General features: G+C 33.9%; 2 protein-coding genes across 7 annotated transcripts; one reads left to right on the top strand and one right to left on the bottom strand.

The window, feature by feature from the left end:
- The first annotated feature begins 1952 nt into the window (after positions 1-1952).
- On the top strand, positions 1953-6538 carry LOC121256141 (protein EI24 homolog). 6 transcript variants are annotated; one of them, XM_041156801.1, is made up of 13 exons: positions 1955-2174; positions 2376-2441; positions 2831-2872; positions 2964-3114; positions 3479-3531; positions 3813-3947; positions 4070-4133; positions 4336-4421; positions 4506-4588; positions 5177-5253; positions 5387-5502; positions 6022-6123; positions 6255-6538. In XM_041156801.1, exons 1-12 carry the CDS (start codon positions 2053-2055, stop codon positions 6086-6088), a joined length of 1062 nt encoding a protein of 353 aa, XP_041012735.1. In that variant the 5' UTR covers positions 1955-2052; the 3' UTR covers positions 6089-6123; positions 6255-6538. The 6 variants fall into 6 exon arrangements, 4 of the variants coding, with proteins under 4 accessions (XP_041012737.1, XP_041012738.1, XP_041012735.1 ...); XM_041156803.1 differs by lacking the exon at positions 5177-5253 and having other exon boundaries at positions 1953-2174; positions 4349-4421; XM_041156802.1 differs by lacking the exon at positions 2831-2872 and having other exon boundaries at positions 1956-2174.
- Positions 6539-12569: 6031 nt separating this feature from the next.
- Positions 12570-14901, bottom strand: LOC121255871 (transcription factor TCP8-like). Its single transcript, XM_041156411.1, has 2 exons — positions 13024-14901; positions 12570-12915 (listed from the first exon to the last, which is right to left on the bottom strand). Exon 1 carries the CDS (start codon positions 14612-14614, stop codon positions 13049-13051), a length of 1566 nt encoding a protein of 521 aa, XP_041012345.1. The 5' UTR covers positions 14615-14901; the 3' UTR covers positions 12570-12915; positions 13024-13048.
- Positions 14902-19060: the final 4159 nt, after the last annotated feature.

The raw sequence follows: 19060 nt of genomic DNA, 5'->3' as shown, positions 1-19060 counted from the left end.
GGCTCCAAAACCATCAGAACCCTCGAGACCACGGCGCAAGTTCACCCCCAACTCTTTACTCGGACCCTGATTACCAAAGCTGGCGAGAGTTACAGCGTGGGGTATATGAGTCAAGTACTTGAAGGGGACGAGGAAGAGGTCGAGGAGGTCGAACTCGAGGACGACTCAGTTAGGGAGCTAAGGGACCAAACTCGGCCTCCAGTTCCACCGACTCTTTCTCTGGCAAGGAAAAGGCCAGGGGGCAGGGGCTAGGGTTTGATAGACGGGTTCCACCGACATTCATCGGCTTCGATAGTTTTGAAACCGATTGTTATGTTAGCCCGACTTTATCGGGTTGGAACTACTCGGGCTATACGGGTTCATCGGCCCATCGGGCTTTTTGCTCAGGCCTACTAGACGGCACGCCCAGCGGTCACTGCTGGGTGGCAGCCTAGCTTTACTCTTAAGTAAATTTATAAATTTGATATAATTTGACGTGACTAGTAATGCTACCCATTTTATATGGACGGGCAGCTACCCATCATGCATCTCGTGCTTGCTTGCGTTGAGTGATCATCTGCATCCGCTTGTCGAGTGGGCAAATTGGCGTCACCACCATTCAGTCAATCTATTTGACGACATATTTTTTATAAAATAAAATAGCATATACATCAAAAAGATCGCGCAAATATTAAGATTTGTGCACAAACTCAAGGGCCACGAACGCATCCATGGGTCTTAAAGATTTGTGGGCAGATTTTTTATAGCCCACATCGCAACCGTGGGTCATAAAACTTGCAGATCTATGATTGTAATCGTGTATCTTTAACTTATATATCCACAGCGACGTCAATGGTCGTGGATCGTAGAGGCCTACGACTAAGTCGTAGTCTTATCGTTGTAAAGTGCGACTTGATCGTGATCCACGACAACAGAAAGAGAAGCCGAGTTGAAATGAGGATGATAACAATAAAAGAAGATAAATAAAAGAGGACATGATAGTGAATCGTGAGACCATTGAAACATAGAAGGAATGGGAAAATATGAGAAGGAGGGAGAGATAGAAGAGACGAGACGTCGAGCATGACGAGGAAAAAGAAATAAATGAGAAGAGAGAAAAACTACCCTATTTATAGTTAGTTTTTTTTTTTTTTTTTTTTTTTGTAGTAGTAGTTTTAAAAAATATATATGGGAGGGGTGGGCTGGAGTAGTACCCCACTCGACCCAATCTTATTTATTAGGAGCGTGTCCACCTAGTGCGGGTGGGCCGAAAAAGCTAGGTATAGGTACCCAACCACCAATACTAGATGTCACGTCAAATTGTAAAATTATTTTTATTATAAAATATATATATAACGTGTCATATAAAACTCTAACAAAATCTCTTTGTAACACTTCTCAAAACTTAAATCTATGAGTTAAAATATTGGTATATTCTGTTTTTATTTTTTAATAACGGCATATTCTGTGTATATTCATGGTAAAAAAAAAAAAGTTCATAAAAATGATTTTTCTTGAGCAATTAAAGGGATGTTTGGATAATGAAATAAGATGAAAATTTTATGAATGGTAATGAAATGATTTGTAAATAATAATAAAATGGTTTAAGTTAAGATTTTATTGAGGTTTAGGAAAGTAGAGAGAAAAATCTGAATAAAAAATATTATAAAATTAAAATATTGTTATAATATAATTTTTTAATATAATTTTTGTTTTATAACTTGAAAAAGTTGAATTTTTTTTTTATATTTTGTTTGAAAATCTAGAAAAATTATAATGATAAGATAAAAAAATTAAAAGACTAAAAAATATTTATATTTGATTGATATTTGAAAAAAGAAATTATGAAAAAATTTTAGATGAGCTATGTTTACAAACAATTCCTAAATAAAGATCCACGTGGCCCAATCATTATTTCGCAGCTTTGAGATATCAGTGAACTCACAAGTCATCTTATAACTACCCCAGGTAACTTATTTATTGGTCAAGCCGTAAAGCCTTGTTGTCTCTAAACTCTCTCCGGCCCGTCTTTCCCCTCTCCCTCCTCCATATCTCTCTGCCTCTCTCTCTAAAATGGAAGCAACTAAACCATCCATGAAGCTTTGTGGCGCAAAACTAAAGCAGGCGACGCTGCTATGGCTCGAGGGTTTCATCGAGGCCTGTTGTCTCCACCGGGTTGTCATTCTCTGCCTCAGGTCTCCTTCCTTCTCTCTAATTATCGACTTCCTCTGCATGCTTTCGTTTCTAACTACCTCTGCTTCCGTTTGTTTTGACGAAAAAAATAATTGAAGATAAAAGGAAATACGGAGGTCTTTGATTATGGAAGAAGACAGGTTCGGATTTTATTTTTTATTTTTGGGTTTACCGTCTCAGCATATGTTTAATATATTGTGAAGGTCGAGAAAGCTTTTGATCAGGACGGGGCAATGTTTTCTACTGAATGGTTTTATCTTTTTAGGAAGGTAACCTCTTCTATCTCTTTAGATGGTTTACTTGTATAAAAATCTTAATCTCAGTGACATTTAAGAGCATTGCATATATATTTGATTGGACATTCAGTCGCGTTTATTTCAAATATATTTGTTCCATTTGATAATACTATTTGCATATAATTGAAGTTGAGAAAATGGGTTTACTTTGTTGCTTTAACACTTGGACATAATCATCCCGTATTTTTTCGTATTTTATTGTCTTATGAATTTCAATTTTCTCCCTAGGATTTCTAGCAAAATTAAAACTTCTTCCTTTCGAAAATATTTTTAAATACCGCTTTCTATTTGATGAGTAGTGTGATAAATGGAAGTGCATTCATCTAGTTGTTACCAACTAGCTTGCCATATGCCTTCTACAGTTATTGGGCCTTCAGTTCCCAATTCGAACGCAATATTAACATGTAAGAAGGCCTCTGTTGGTTATGAACAGTACATATTTTTTCTGGAATGGAATGATTTAATAATTTAAATATCTGCCATATTTCTACGCAGTATATTTGTCCTGAACTCAGTTGTCATCCCAATGCTTCAATGGATATTACCTGATCAGTGCTCGCACGTTAATTCTCAACTACCTTGCTCCTTTGATGGCATTTTAAAATTTTACTCCATCCTACGTCGTGGAGTCGTACAACTTTTTTATGTAAGTATCAGTAACTCAGTATCACTTTTGTCTCATTTGTGATAATTATTTCTGGAAAATCTCTTAATTAAGCTTCTTATATGGATTTTTATTGTATTTGACCCTACCCATTAAAGCCTGTGTAAAGGAAGCAAAAAAGCATATTTACTCTTAATCTTATTTTGAATGATTCTTGAAGCTTGTTTTCCCCGATAAGAAGGCTATAATAAAATGACATATTGGAAATAACTTCTTGACATGATTTAGATTTACAATGTTTATTTGTGCCTTTTTTCTTCCATATGGAAAAACCTTCTCTCTCTTTCAGTTTCTTTTGTTCACTTTGACCCACCCGACTCACTTTTTTCTTATTCTTTACGTGCAGATCTTTTGGTTCTACCCAATGTATGTGTTCAGCATTATCTTAAGCAATATATGGTATGGCTTTCCCTTTTTGACAGCTATATTCCTTGATCTATGTATATCGTTGATGGCTTCAGCTTGGTGCCTAATAGAATTATTCCATCTCATTACTAGGCATTTAGAGTTCTGCTGGTCATCTAATCCCATAACTGATGACACCATCCATAGAATAGAAAAAGAGAATTAGAGGATTCAAGTTTCGGTTAATTTCTATGTTTACTGTTTATTCAAGTGTTTCCTTGAAGCTTAATTTTGGTTTATCCGGGTCTGGAGTGTTAAAAGATGTCTTCATTCAGGTACAATGACATTGCAAAGTTTGGTTTTGCTGCAATGGGGAGATCTGGACCTTCAAGAGTGGAACCTACAAGTCCAAGTGAGACATCAACCATACATAATACAGTTCATGCAGAAAGACTTGCTGGCCTGGGAGGGTAAAGTTCCTATTGGTCACCGTTTGATGTCACTTTAAATGGGTTATTTGCTGCTGATTGCAGGCACTTGTTCCCAGAATCACAAATAAGAATTTAAGGTTCATTTGTTCATGTTCGCGCAGGGTCATGGTTGGAATAGGAGAGCAGGTGTATTCAATTCTTCTTTTGAGCTTCTTCTTCCTAGAGGTGAAGTATATCATTGTATTATTTTTATTCCCTGTGTGTGTGTCCATCTATTATATTCTGATGAAGCTGTCACTAAATTTCGAAATTTACACAACTGTAAGCATATTATATCATCAGATATAATTTTGATCTCTCAATGTCACTTTGCTATCTCCTTAATTTTTGGATGAAAAACATGATAGATGTTGAGAACTACATGTAGGTATTTGCTACAGGGTTTATACCTTATGTGGGGAAAGTACTCAATTTCCTACTCCTGTCCTGGATGTATGCCTACTACTGTTTCGAGTATGTGGTTCATGTGTTCTGCTATTCAATCTCTTGTGCTCACGATGGGCTAGATAGTGACTAGTAGAGCTTTTGAACTTTCAGATACAAATGGAACTTTTCTGAAGTGGCTCTGGACAAAAGGCTGTATTACTTCGAATCTAACTGGGCATTTTTCGCTGGTTTTGGTAATACCTTTTCAGCGGAGTGAATTGCTTAATTTAATTTTGTCAAGTACCTACTAGTTTCACATGGAAAAATTAACTGTCTGAATGCACTGGCTTCTCTTTAGTTTTTTACATATTCTATAACCTGGAAACTGAAGGTTTCAGTGACTGGAGGGCCTCTTTTGAGTGGGGGAAGGAGAGTCCTAAGATTAATTTGCTTTAAAACTTAAAAAATAATGTCTAGTCGATTACAAAAACAAAATATTTATGCATAGAAACTATGATCTTGGTTAAGCTTTCTTTATTTCTCTCTTCATAAGTTGGAGGAACAGTGGTTGAACAGAATAGCATATTCCAGGTCTGTTATGGGCGATGAGAGGGGAAGGAAAATCCTAAGATTAATATTAAGACTTCAAAAATAATTTTTAATGGACTACGAAGCAAATTGTATTTATGCATAGAAACTATGATCTTGTTAATGCTCAGTTTTTGTTATTTGCAGCCTAACTTAGATGATAGGAATGCATTATTTCCATTTGTTTTCAATTCATATACTTGGGACATTTGCTGATCTGTGCAACACTACTATTTTCTTTCATGGTTATCCAGGAAGCCCTTGTGTATTCGCTATATTCTTTTTCTCACCTCTTGTGAGCTATGGGGTTATGGCTATACTCTTTCCACTGGTACTCCTTTTTCTTTTATTCCCTTTTCTATATGATTATTGGATTCTGATTATTTTCCTCTTTGCTTAAGTTCAAAGTTGCTTCTATTGTTTCTTCAATGATCTGGGTTGACTGTTGACATTGTCTCTTTCAGTTTGTTCTATCTGCAACAGGGTCAAGAGCTGAGCAGGATATTTCTTTTCAAAATACAAAATGGAGAGCTGCTGGATTGGGAAGGCTTCCAATATTTTATGCAGCTGACACTTTGTCGTAAGCTACCAACTTTATTCTTGCTCGAAAAAAGTTCTCTATTATTTTGCTATAAGCAAGACATTTAGGAAATAATGGAAAACTCAAAATAAAATGTAACATTGCAGATTTTATTTGAGCACTTCAAAACTACACACTTTGTGGGTCATTAGCTGCCTTTTCTTTTCAGAAGTATAATGCTTAACTTACTGTTTAGTTGTGATGTAAACAATGGAACAAGTTTAGAAAAATCTTTTTTGGTTGGGTTTCTTAGACAATTTGGTGGATGATTTTCCTATCTAAAAGAAAGAAAAAGGACAAGAAAACAATAGGCAGTATGCAGCATTAATTTTTCTTCAGCGGTTTATTCAAAGTTGCAAACATGATTGAAGATGTTGGCCTGGGCAAATTATTCCTGGAAGCCTACAGCAGATTCTGTTTAGATAGGACATATTTATTGTCCTTGAAGAAGGAAAAACTGGAATTGTCTAATTATAAGACCCATGTTTCTGCATGCATTGATTGGACCATGTTCTGTAGGCTACTGGCGTTGTCTCTCTTGCCATTGGAATCTCGGGACCAAATGCAAGAAAATAAAGCACATTAAGAATTCTGGCTCAATCCTATTACAAGTTGTGAATAGTAAGTTTCTAAAGTTTGTAACTGAAGAAATTGAGCTTTCAATGTACCCTTTGACTTACCATTCAAATACCATTTTCTGTCAAATGCCATAATAATTCATTTGTCAATTTCATTTTGTAATGGTATGACAGGATAAAATGCATGTTCCAAGCAGATGATCAACTTCTGCAAAGTGTGTATGTAAAGCTCAGAGGTTTAAATTCTGCTCCTCCCGTATGCAAGGGTGCATGTGTACAGTAATATTCAATTAATGAAAAACTGTTCATTGCTGAGTATCGATGGTCAAGTTTTGGGAGATTGTTGGTAGGGAAAATGTCTCAGAGATTAACTGTAATCGCGTCCCTCAAAACTCTACTGTGAAAGTTGCTGAAATGATTGAATACAGGGGTAAGAGGCCGCCGAATTCATGCTCTCATTTCCATAGGGATGCATAATCTAGTATTTTCCTTTTTTTTTTTTCTTTTTTTTTTTTTTTTATGTCGGGGAACTTTTTCAAGGCAGGGCCCTTTGGACCCACTACTGCAGAGTAAATTTCAGTCCCGTGCACCTCACCCTCGAAAGTTTTTCTATACGAAACTGGTTAAATCGCTGACTTTTCACTAGGGATGTGGTCTTCCATGAGGTGTTGAATCTTAGACCTTGAAAGGAGTGATACTACAATTTAAGCTAGTATTTTCCTATACAGTTATTGCACAGTTTTGTTGGTATACAAGAACTCTTTCCATATTCTCTTCCTACAATATGGATTATCTTTAATCAGAATCCATTTCCCACAAATATATGTTCTAAACTAGGCAACGCAGCATCATTATGCAAAAGGTCAACTGATATTCTTTCGCTATTTACATCTCTCTCTGGTGTGGACATGCAAAATGTACGAGTAGATAATGCTGTTGCATTCATTATTCGACGTTATCCTAAGCATGTTTTATTTTAGTGTCGTGGACTTTTCACAAACATCGGATAGGCTTGGTGACTTCGTGACCGGTGACCCAAGTCCATGGGTTTCTTGAACCTAGAGGGATGAACCCTCACGGCTCTGACTAGTCTCATAGACGATAAAGACGAGTTGATTCTAAACAATTCCTACCACAGAAATGGACTTTAAGAAATAGTCGACCTTTATTTAGGAGGCCTGTCGCTCAGGTTACGACATCCTCCTTCCACTTCAAGATGCTGGTCCTTTTTGGCAGAATTCAAGGTTTTTTTTTTTTTTTTTTAAGACCAAGAAGAAGTGGGGGTGATCAGCTTAGTTATCCTCTTTGGGTGTGACTATAGGAGCTCATTTCTGCTATAAAATGTCCGTTTTGAGCCAAAACTACTGTCCAATAGGGTAGTCCGTCACCACAGCACCACCAAGTTGTCAGTCGATCCAAAGCGATGAATTATGGCAAATTATTTTGAAAGCTTTAACTTAACTAAATTATTTTTTAAGACATTTAAATTGTTTCTCACCAGAAGTTAATGCATACCACTTTTTTAACTCTCTTTATTTTCAGATGAGGATGTTATTCTTTGTCATAAATTTTATTAATTTTAATCACACTTGCCAATGTGATACATTTTAAGTAATATTATATTACATACATATATATATATATACACGAGTTCTCTTACATACAGTCACTTTTATATATTTTTTTTATACTCCACTAAAGTGATTAGTCAAAATGGTTATTTTATATTAAAAAATGGTAATGTAGTCAATTACATTAATGAAGTGTATAAAAAATACATAAAAGTGATTATACATAAAATATATATATATATATATTAAAGCAAGTTTGAAGAATGGAAAGAAAGGACAAAGTAAAATAGGTAAACAGGTAGTTTACTAGTAATCAAATAAATGTATGGACGGTACTTCTATTGTTTAGAAATAATTTGTATAAGTTTTAAATAGATAAATTTTATATAAATTCTTGTAAAAAAGTAGACTTTATTTTAAAAAAATATAAAAAAATTATTCTTTATTAGTGACACTGATCTTTTTACAAAAAAAATTATATAAAATTTATCTAAGACTTGATATTACTACTTTCATCTCACCAGCGTGTTTCTCATGAGTTTCTTTATTTTTGGATTTTCACATTCTCCTTTTTCCGAACTTCATTCGGAATCTAGTGGGTAGGGAATCCCACGTTGCCACTAGAAAGCCTATTGAGCTATTAAATAAAGAATAAGCAAAAGAAAAGAGAGCCAGCAAAGCAGCAGTCTCTAGAAGGAAGTTAAAACAGAAATTGATGATTGATCTACAGAGGGATTTGATGTCAACTTCCCTTAATTTGGGAGACAAACCCAGAGGGTCCCTTAAACGCCATTTATTTGCTGCATCTATGCCTTTCTTGCTGGCCCCACTGAGCTGTAATTTCTATTTATTATTATTATTATTATTAAAAATCATAAACACATCACTTTTTACAACATTTTACATAATAATATTTTAAAATAAAAATTATTTTTGTAATTTATTTATAAAAATAATATCATTTTATCAAAACATCTTTATTTTATAATATGTATTATAAAATATATTGTGTATCGTTACTCTATTATTATTGAAAGCATACGCATGCATATATAGCCATACGGTTCCCGACCTTGATCTGATAATGAAACCTGACAGATTGTACGCAGGCAACGTGCTGAAAAGCAACCTACAATTTACTCAATTCACTACCTTTTCCTGAAGAAAATGCAACAACAAATCACATGTCTCTTTCCATAACCAAAATAAAATAAAATAAAATAAAATAAATCAATGAAAATATGTAATCAGTATAAATATTTAAAAAAAATAGAGAGATAATTTCTAAAAGAATTGGCTTGAATACTCGAATAACTAATCTGACATATGGGTTAAAAATTAGAAAAATGTTATTTTATCTATTTAATTTACCTCCTCATTTTGACACTTAATATATTTTACTTTTTTTTAACTTTTTTCTTTACTTAATAGTTAAGAAAATTATTATAAATATATTTTTATTTTTTAAAGATATTTTAAAATAATAAAAAAATAAAAATAAAAATAAAAATAAAAATAAAACCAGCTTGACATAGCGGTTAATTGGAGCGGTGATCTAAAAATTAAGGATTTTTTAACTAAATTATTGCCATACCCAAGGGCCAAGGGGCTGAAGTCAAATTCGCACTTATGACGTCTATGATTGGAGCACGTGAATCGCGTGACTTTAATTTATTCCAAAATCCAAACAGATCTATCTATACTTCAGCTTCTTCCACATGAGCAAGCCAAGACAAAATCATCCTGGCCGTCCACGCCCTTTTACAGATCATCGCTCATGATATATTATTAGTTCATCTTAGCTCCTTTCCTTGAACAGTAATATGAACACATTTTTTATTTTTACCTACAAATTATTTAATAATACATTATCCTTTAATTACAAAGGTCAAAATACGTACTTTCATTCAATTTTTTATTTGAAATTTATAAACCAAGTCATGTATGAATTCAACAATATTTATTATTGGTTGCATAGATTTATGGATCTACAATATTGATTAATGTAGTTTATCAATAGGAAGCTTTTTTGATAAGGTGGTTTTATAAAATAGATGAAAATTCATATATATACTATCTTAGTTTTCATCTTCAAGAAGAATATGCGCGCTCAGAATCTTTTTATTAGATTGTTCAAAAGTAGTAAAGAACACGCCTATTTTTTAAATTGGTCTTGGTAATGGATCATATATAGCGTCATATGAATCTCTATTATTTAAGGAAAATGATAGAGATTCTGCTGGGGATTCCGTTCATTTATCCCGTTTTAATTTTTTTTTCTTAGCTTTTTTTTACGTACTGATTCAGAAAATGTTATGTAATAATATTGTAAATTTTTTTCTTTTTAAAAAAATATTTAAAAGTGTTAACAAAATGATACGACAAGAATATTTTTTTTTTGTTTTTTTTTTCATATTATTTTTTTAACACTTTTAAATATTTTTTTTAAAAAAGAAAAAAATTCATAATATTATTAAACAACATTTTCTTAATCACTGCATAAAAAAACTAAAAAAAAAAAGAGGAGAATGCCAGAACGGGATTCTCCAACGAGATCCCTAACATTGCTCATTATTTAAAGAGTAATGCTACATGTGTTTATATATATGTACATCTCACATCAGTATTGGAGACAGCGACACTTTCCGCAAAATTACTACGTACGTACCCATATTTTGCTATAAAATGGATTTCAACAGCTTACTTCCCACAAAATAGGAAAAAAAAAAAACGTAAAACAACAATCAATTAGAAGTTTCATCCCATTCTTAGGTTAACGAGCGCTGAGAAAATGGCATAAAAATATATTACTATCGTCTTCTTTTTTTAAAAAAATAGAAATTATCCATATTAGTACGTAATATTCTTTCATTTAGCTACCTTCCCTTGCTCTTAAGAATGAAATATAGAATCGAATGTCGAATCAAGACACTCTACAATGTTTTGATCAAATGTTTTATAGACTACCATTTATATAGAGATAGATAAAGTTTATGGACCCTACAGTAGTAAGTACTGCCAATGAATAAGATATTCAACATTATTTGAGTAAAAAATCTATTCATTATTTATTTTCTCATCATCCCATAATATAACATTAGATGATAGGTGTGTATATATATATATATATGTTATGTTATGGAAAATGATAGACATACAATATTTTTTACAATCTTTTGAATAATTATGTTTAAATAAGATTTATTTTTGTAAAGTAACTTATAAAAACAATATCAGTTTACATAAATATCATCATTTTAAAAAATAGTTATATAAAAGGCAGTAAAAGGGGCGCTGTACATGTAAAATTAGTCGTTATATATTATATTATATGTGTGTGTGCGCGTATAAATGCATTTTATCTGCAAAGATTCCCTTCTTTTGGGTCACTAATGCGGTGTACGTACGCATTTAAACGGGAAATAAAAATGTGAATAAGGGAGACCATTACCAAGGAGTGAATTCAAATAAACCAACAACTTAGGTCTCGTTTGTTTTCAAAAAATATCTAATCTCATCTCACTTCATCATTATAACTTTTTCAAATCTCTATACAAAATAAAATAAACAATTCAACTTTTTCAAATCCTAAAACAAAAATAATATTAAAAAATATATTCTAACAATATTTTATTTAACTTTTTAACTTTAATCTCATCTCATCTCATCTCATTTTTAAAAATAAACGAACCTAGTACTCTTGTAGGGACATGCATGTACAGATGGAACTCGCTTAGAAAAAACCACACATACAAAACAAAAAAAGTATCGGGTAATCTTAAGAAACCGAGACTGTACCCAAAAAAACCCCCACATTGTGTTGAAATAAATAAAAGGGTAAAATGATTAAGCAATGAAAATGAGAAAATTCCTCTGAATTGACTGTTTAGTCAACACAGAACAGAAGTCACCCTCAGAGTCTTTGGCTTTAACGACAACGTCATAAATTTCATCTTTTGATATATATATAAAAGTACAAAAAATAAATAAATAATCAAAATTTCATCACAAGATTCATGATTGTACCGAACAATCCACCATTCAAAGTAAGAAATTATATTCGCTGAAAATTTGCAAGATATTCAGTAGATGTACGGTTCTGATTGAAAGACTTACAGTACGCCCAGAATTGATTGACGAGGAAAGCAGCTAAACATACTCTTAGTTATATGCAAATTATATATGCTTGATATTGAGATATAAGATAATAATTTTAGATGAGTTAAATAAAATATTATTAAAATATTATTTTTAATAATATTATTATTTTAAAATTTAAAAAAATTATAATAATAAGATGAAATGAGATAAAATTAAATGAGATGATATTGTATCCAAATGATTCGTTGTACTTTCCCACGAACCAAATGGGAAGAATGCTTAGGAAAAATAATGGGAATGAAAAATAAAAAAATAAAGAGTTGAAACACACCTGACATGCTGTTTGGATCTTTCTTTAAAGTCACAGAAAGAAAGTGGAGGTAAGTAAACTCTTGCATGTGTTTGTTTTAAAATTTTAATCTCTCTCCTCTCCTCTGTGAAGGATAAAATTTTGTACTCACTCTATTATTGGATCTCTCTCTCTCTCTCTCTCTGACACAAATAAAGAGCTTTACTTGGCTCCTGCTTGCTGCACTTCTTTCCTTGTCCTATCGACTCCCTTTCCATCTCTACAAGAATGAAGAATCACAGCTAGATAGGCGTTGAGGTTTATGAATTTATCTGGCAATTTCTTCGTCTCAGAAAGATTGAAAAGAGAAGTTAAAAAAGATTCTTGCCCATTTTTCTCGCTGTATTTTGAAAGTTACGAGAGTGAAAAGAGATGCTTTATACAATGTTATTCGTAAACAAAAATAGAAAAAGAAACAAAAAGGCTCATACATGGTACTATATTAACACAAAAAGATCAAACTTTAAACTCTTAATTCCTTTTGGTTGTTCTTGTTTCCCATTTTTTCTTGTTTTCTTTTCCATTTTCTCATACAAACAAAGCAAATAACAATACCAAACATGAACAAATATCCTCCTATACAATATCTCTCTCTGCCTGTTCCTTCTAGTCCCTTTGGACCAAACTAATAAATTACATCTCAGACTCCACATGATCGATCAATCTAGACAAATCCCAAAAACAGTTGGGGGAAAAAAAAAAAAAAAAAGGAACTCAAAGAACTTGACTAGAATGAGAACTAGGAACCCCTCTCCTGATCGGACGACGTTTTCAAGAACTCAACTCATCATCATGACAAGTTCAACTTCCAAATCTGCAAAACAAAGCCAACAATCTCTAGCTCCTTCTCCCAAAGAACGAAACGTAAAAAATGCAAAACAAGCTGTTTTATACATAATATTATTGTATAAGAGCGACTAACCAACACGTATATTTAATTTGGACTTTCACTGAGAACTATTAGGGCCTTCATCTCCACTATCATTAGCTTGACGCTGATGTTGATGATGCTCTAATGGGTGATTATGCTGGTCAGAATTCATGTTCAAACCACCTGATCTAGAATAAGCATTGAGAGCAGCCAGCATTCCCAAATTGGACTCCGACACGCCAAGCCCAAGATGCTGAGAGGGTTGCTGCTGCATTAACATGGAACCCAGTTGTAGAGGACTCGCTCTACTGCCTTGGAATTCAAGACTGCTGCCTGGAAGATTGAACCTCGGCATGAAATGCAGTGGTGCCTGTAATGTATTACCGCTCGCTGTTGGCGCCGTGGGAAAAGTCCACATATGTGATTCTGAAGGACCAGCCCCAGAAGTGGCGATGGCGACGGATGGGCCACCAGAACCAGCGTTAACGGGCAGCATCCAGAATGTGGCGGGCAGGATATTGGAAGGCCTAAGCAACCCCGAAGATCCTGCCTCCTGCACTTGAGCTTTTGGTAATTGTAAGCCACTCTTGAAAGCCTTATTCCCTGAAGGCGAGTTACTTTCTCCACCTCCACTTTCACCACCTTGTGGTTGAGTATGAGTATCTTCCTTGAATAGATCTTCTCTGAAACGCTTTCTCATATAATTCCCTGTGGAATCTCCGCCGCCACCGCTCTCCCCACCACCACCACTACCGCTTCCGCCGCCACTGGGAAGCGCTTCTGCTATTTGATCTGCTGTCATAAGATGTTGCTGCTGCTGCTGTTGATGAAAACCTAAAAAAGCCGGGTGAGCGAATCCTTCTTCGTGGTAAGGATGGTGAGCTAGAGCCAAAGCGCCATGAAACGAATGAGAAGCAGATTTTGATGGAGGAGCCGAGAGCGTGGAACCGCTGCTGCGAAGTGAGACGTTGAGAGTGGAAAAATTGGCAGGGATTGTACCAGTTCCGGTGGCAGCGATAATTGCTGGTTCGGCCTGCTGTAGCAGCCACTCGATAGTCTCTCCGTCGGACTTGTGGCCCAATTCTCTGGTCAATTGGAAGACCCTGGCGGCGCATGTGGCCGGCATTCGGATGCGGCGGCCTCGACCGTCGACCTTGGTATGACGGTCCTTGGTGGATCGCTTTACTGGGGTGGTTGTTGTGGTAGCTGTTGTAGTTGTAGTTGTTGTTGCAATCGGTACGATTGACAATTGTTGTTGTGGGTCCTTCTTTATGGAGTCGAGGAGGGGAGCGGATCGGGTGGAGGCCGGGTGGGAGTCGGATCTGGTGGCGATGGCGAGGGAGGCGTCGAGGGCAGTAGAGGTAGAAGTGGAGGATGACGAAGAGGAGGAGGGCAAAGGAGAGGAAGATGAGGAAGTGGATGCACCGGCATGGGTGGAGAGGCCAGCTTGGATGGAGATGGAGCCCATAAAGGGTCCTCCTGATCTGCCATCAAAAGGGACCACAAGGTGAGACGAAGTGGACTGGTTTTGTTGTTGCTGGGGGTGGTGGTGTTGATGATGATGATGGTGTTGTTGGTGGTGGTGGTGGTGGTGAGTGGTGGTGTTGGTTTGCTTGTTGCTTTGCAAATCTGTTAGTTCCATTTGGTGGGGGTGGGAGGTGGGGTTTGAGGGGTCTTCTTTTTCTGGGTTCAAAGGCGATTGATCAAGCCCGTCTCTTTGCTCCTCTAACTCATCATCCCCCTTTGTTCTAGAGAGAGACAGAGATAAGAAAGGCAGGAGAGAGAGTGAGTCTTAAATTTCGCAGTGTTTGTGGGGTTCTTTCTCGGACGTTCGTGATTGACTGTTGTTTTTCCCTGAGCTGCGCGAGAGAGAGAGAGAGAGAGAGGGGATGGGGACGTTGGAGAGAAGGAAAAAGTAGCAGAAGCCCACTCGTGGGGTCTCGTAAATATAATGTTCAAATTCGGCCGTTGTTAGTTTCCTACACAGACATACCTCAGTTAATCTAATTTACCTTTAAAATGGTTGCTCTTCAAATTATTTTATACACCAAATTATTTTAAATTGTTTACAATAATAAAATTATAGATTATAAAATTGTGTTTTTTGTTTAGGGCACCACAGGCATGAATAAACTAGAAATTCGCCATACTGATTTTTTAGAGCATCTTCAGTGGTTTGGTCAAATTCATCTTTAAAATTTAACAAATATCACATTTTTTGTATTTTTCTATTCTATTTAAATTCAATCCTGATTATCTCCCACATTAGATTATTCATTCACTCTCTATATAATAATAAAATATTATTAATTTAATAATTTTTTATTTAATTTATTTTTATCATATTTTGTAGCTCTACAAATTAAATGTTAATAATAATTATATTCTAATTAAATTAATATTAAAAAAATCATATTTTCAAAAGTCATTTAATGCTAATAAAAAAAATATTTGATTAAACTCATCTAAAATTCTATCTAAATTTCTTAATTACAAACCAAATAATATTTTTATTTGGGGTGAGAAACTAATATTTTAATGTTTGTTTTGAGTGAAAAATTAGTATTTTAATGTTTGGTGAATCAATTGTAGTTCTCCATCTTTGACCAACTATTATAGCAATAATCTAAATTATTTTAAATTTATCCAATTCAATGTGAGATTTTTATACATTAATTATGTAAATTTTAGCCAATTTTCTCATTTGGCCAAACTAATGTTGATGCTCTTAGCTAGAAAATCCGATATTATCCTTTACAATCTAGGACCAAATTGGTTTAAAAGGGGGTCAACACTGTCTTTCCATGGTACAAGAAGTGCCCCCAACTTGTAAACAGAGATGCATGCATGGCATTGTCACTTGGGACCAAGCCAAAACTCGACTTCTCCCTCCCATGCACCGAGGCAACAGTTTTAATTTGCAATTCAGAAAATGGGAGTTTCTTCACCATGAACAGTCATAAACTTTGCCAGTTAATTATAGTTCTGATTAAAGTCATGAGGCTCTACAACAGCAATATATAAAAGGAAGGACCAAAAAAATAAATAAATAAATAAAGGAAAGATGCGATTTGGTAAAAGAAAGGAGTGGTGTCTTGAGGCCAGATGGCAGTGGTTTTATTGGTAAATAGATGAGTCCAGGGCAAGAAGCAGCTAGACAGCGCAGGTAAGCATCAGATAAAGCATCAAATGCAGTAGGACAGCTCATCCCAACCCAACCCCACACACTGTGTTTGTTGTTTCTCTTTTTCTAACTTGTTTATTCAAAATTCTTCTTTTGGGTTTTCAGTCAACGAGGGCAACCCTGGCTTTGCATATGTGGTGGGCTTGAGAATATTGGAGATGACTCTATTGCCCTTCCTCATAGACTCATTAATTAAATAATTATTTTCATCAATTACTATTCACTATTCTTCACTTTACACGTTATGAAAAAAATAGACTGTCACGAATGGAGTATAGTGACAATTTATTTTATCAACTTGGCAATCCCAATCTGCGGATTACAACTATATATCAGGATCTCCCCATCCCAACTTTCAAATCAATTACAGAGTCAATTTCCTTTGAATTTAAACTATTATATATGTCGAGTCACTGTCTTAATTTTTAACGAAGATTAAAAAAAAAATGGTCCACCAAATTACAAGGCTGTGAATCATTGGATTCTATGGACAGAACATCATGTTATGAAGTATTCATACCATAATGTCATGTCAAGTACCTACAGACACAGGTTAATCAAACTAAGTAAAATCATGAGCATTTATACAACACCCGATAATTAATATCGACCTACATATTTCACTGCCAATGCAAATAAATACACCAATCAATTTAATCGTTTGATGTCTTATACTAAAATGGAAATCCTATTCTAAATAATGACTCGCTCAAAAAAAAAAATACCAAATCGCGCATTCTAATGCAATCGTGCATGCAAACATGTATGCATATATGTAGCAAGCTGATCACCAAGCCATGCTAGCTAGCACTAATTTAGAAGACAGTGATGGGCAAGACGTACAGAAAATTATCAAAACTTCTAGCAATCACAAACTTGTAAAATGCAAATTAATATGATCCTCATACATACCATTGCAATATTGTACTTATGTGAGGCTTATTGTAGTGTGGAACTTGTAAAACCTTTATATTACGCATTATTTACGTGACATAATTTAATTGGAAGATAAATTTTAAAATTCGAATCATACAAATCAAATATTATCATTTAAATGATGTTGATTATATGCTCTACACACTGACTTGATAATAGAACAATTCTTATAAATATATAAAAATGCGAATTGAATTTGTGGTAAAAAAAAAAAATGTTCTTAGCATGCATGATGATTTGTGGATGCATGCTTTTAACTATGGACTGAAAAGTTCATTTTAGTCCCCTTATTATTAATTGATCTCTAAAGTCCATAGGCGTGATTTTAAAGAATGAATCATGCATTAAAACTAATTACTCTTCGAGATAAAATAATTTTTCTTTGATAAAGTTTCACGATATAAATATATAATATTTGGCCCCAATAAAAAAAAAAAAAAAGAAAAACTAGTTGTATCATCATTAGGGGCGGCCAAATTTGTCTAGTTTAGATATTGAGAATACTTCAAATATTTTTAAAATATCTCACTACTATTTATTATTTTATTATTATTATTCGTATATTTTTTACTATTATTTAATATTTTATTTTATTTTTTTACTATTATTCATAAAATATTTGAAGACACATCACTACCTAAAAGCAACCTTAAAGTACTCCAAGGGTTGCCCATTTCATTTTCATTTTTTTTTTTATATTTAAAAATCAAGAAAAATATGGTAATGTCAAAACACCAATCAGGCATGAAGTTGTACACATGGACCCACTTTCTCTTTTCATCTAGGACTAGTTTAATTTGAACAGATAATCATCATATATAATTAATTCCAATAGCCACACAAACCCAACCCACATCTTTATCTCTTAGATATATTAGCAATATTGTATTCTAAAGGATCCATTAATATAATCTTCCACAATAATTGAGAACTAAAGAAAGCCAAGCTACTCGATTTAGGTTAGGGGGTATAAATGTAGTTGGATATATGGTTGATGGGTGAATATGTCATTTTAATCTATAGTTGCTATATTAATTTCATTGTAGTGCCTGCTAGTCTTTGACAGTGGTCACTATGGAAAATACTGTTCATACATCATACCCACTTTGCTTTGTTTGGTTCTCCATATATAAAGGGATTCTTGATGGTGACCTCTCCCATGCTTTTTTATTTTTTTTTAAATTTTATTTATTTATTTATTTATTTGTATTATTCAATCTCTCTCTTAAATCCCCTTCCACCTAACGAAATTAATTAAAATTACATCACATTCCAAAATGATGGTGTCACAGGCTGTCAGAAACATTCAGCCCCACTTGCCCTACTTCAAATATAGACCACTAAAAACCACTGGATCTTGCATTTCTGAGATTCTGTAAAAATTAAATTTCGATATGCCCCCACCCCAATCTGTGATATTTCAGTGCTGATCCTCATTTCTTTCAGTTCCCAAAAACTTTACCCTTTTGACCTTTCATCCCCACCAATTTACTTTCTCTGACAAGCACAGTAAAATGGGTGCTCAACGTGATTCGTGACGCCCATTACTAAAAGAAAGCTGCAACTAAAATAAACATTTGCGTCCTCAGAATGTCAAAGGAAAAAATAAAAATAAAATAAAACACAAAACTGCAACTTTTTCAAACTTTTAAATTTTGATTTGAATGTTAAGATTAATTGAAATGAATTAAGTTATTTATGAATAGTATGAATTGAGAATTCATTTGTTTTTAAAGATGAGATGAAATGATATTAAAGTTAAAAAGTTAAATAAAATATTATTAGAATATATTTTTTAATATTATTTTTATTTTGAGATTTGAAAAAGTTGAATTGTTTATTTTATTTTGTGTAGAAATTTGATAAAATTATAATGATGAAGTGAGATGAGATGAGATGAGATGTTTTCTAAAAACAAACGAGGCCTGAGATGATACAGTAAAAATTTTATAAAGTTCACATAATATG

Source organism: Juglans microcarpa x Juglans regia, chromosome 3D, assembly GCF_004785595.1.
Source record: "Juglans microcarpa x Juglans regia isolate MS1-56 chromosome 3D, Jm3101_v1.0, whole genome shotgun sequence".
Classification (NCBI taxonomy): Eukaryota; Viridiplantae; Streptophyta; class Magnoliopsida; order Fagales; family Juglandaceae; genus Juglans; species Juglans microcarpa x Juglans regia.
This window is presented reverse-complemented; position numbering and strand designations above follow the sequence as displayed.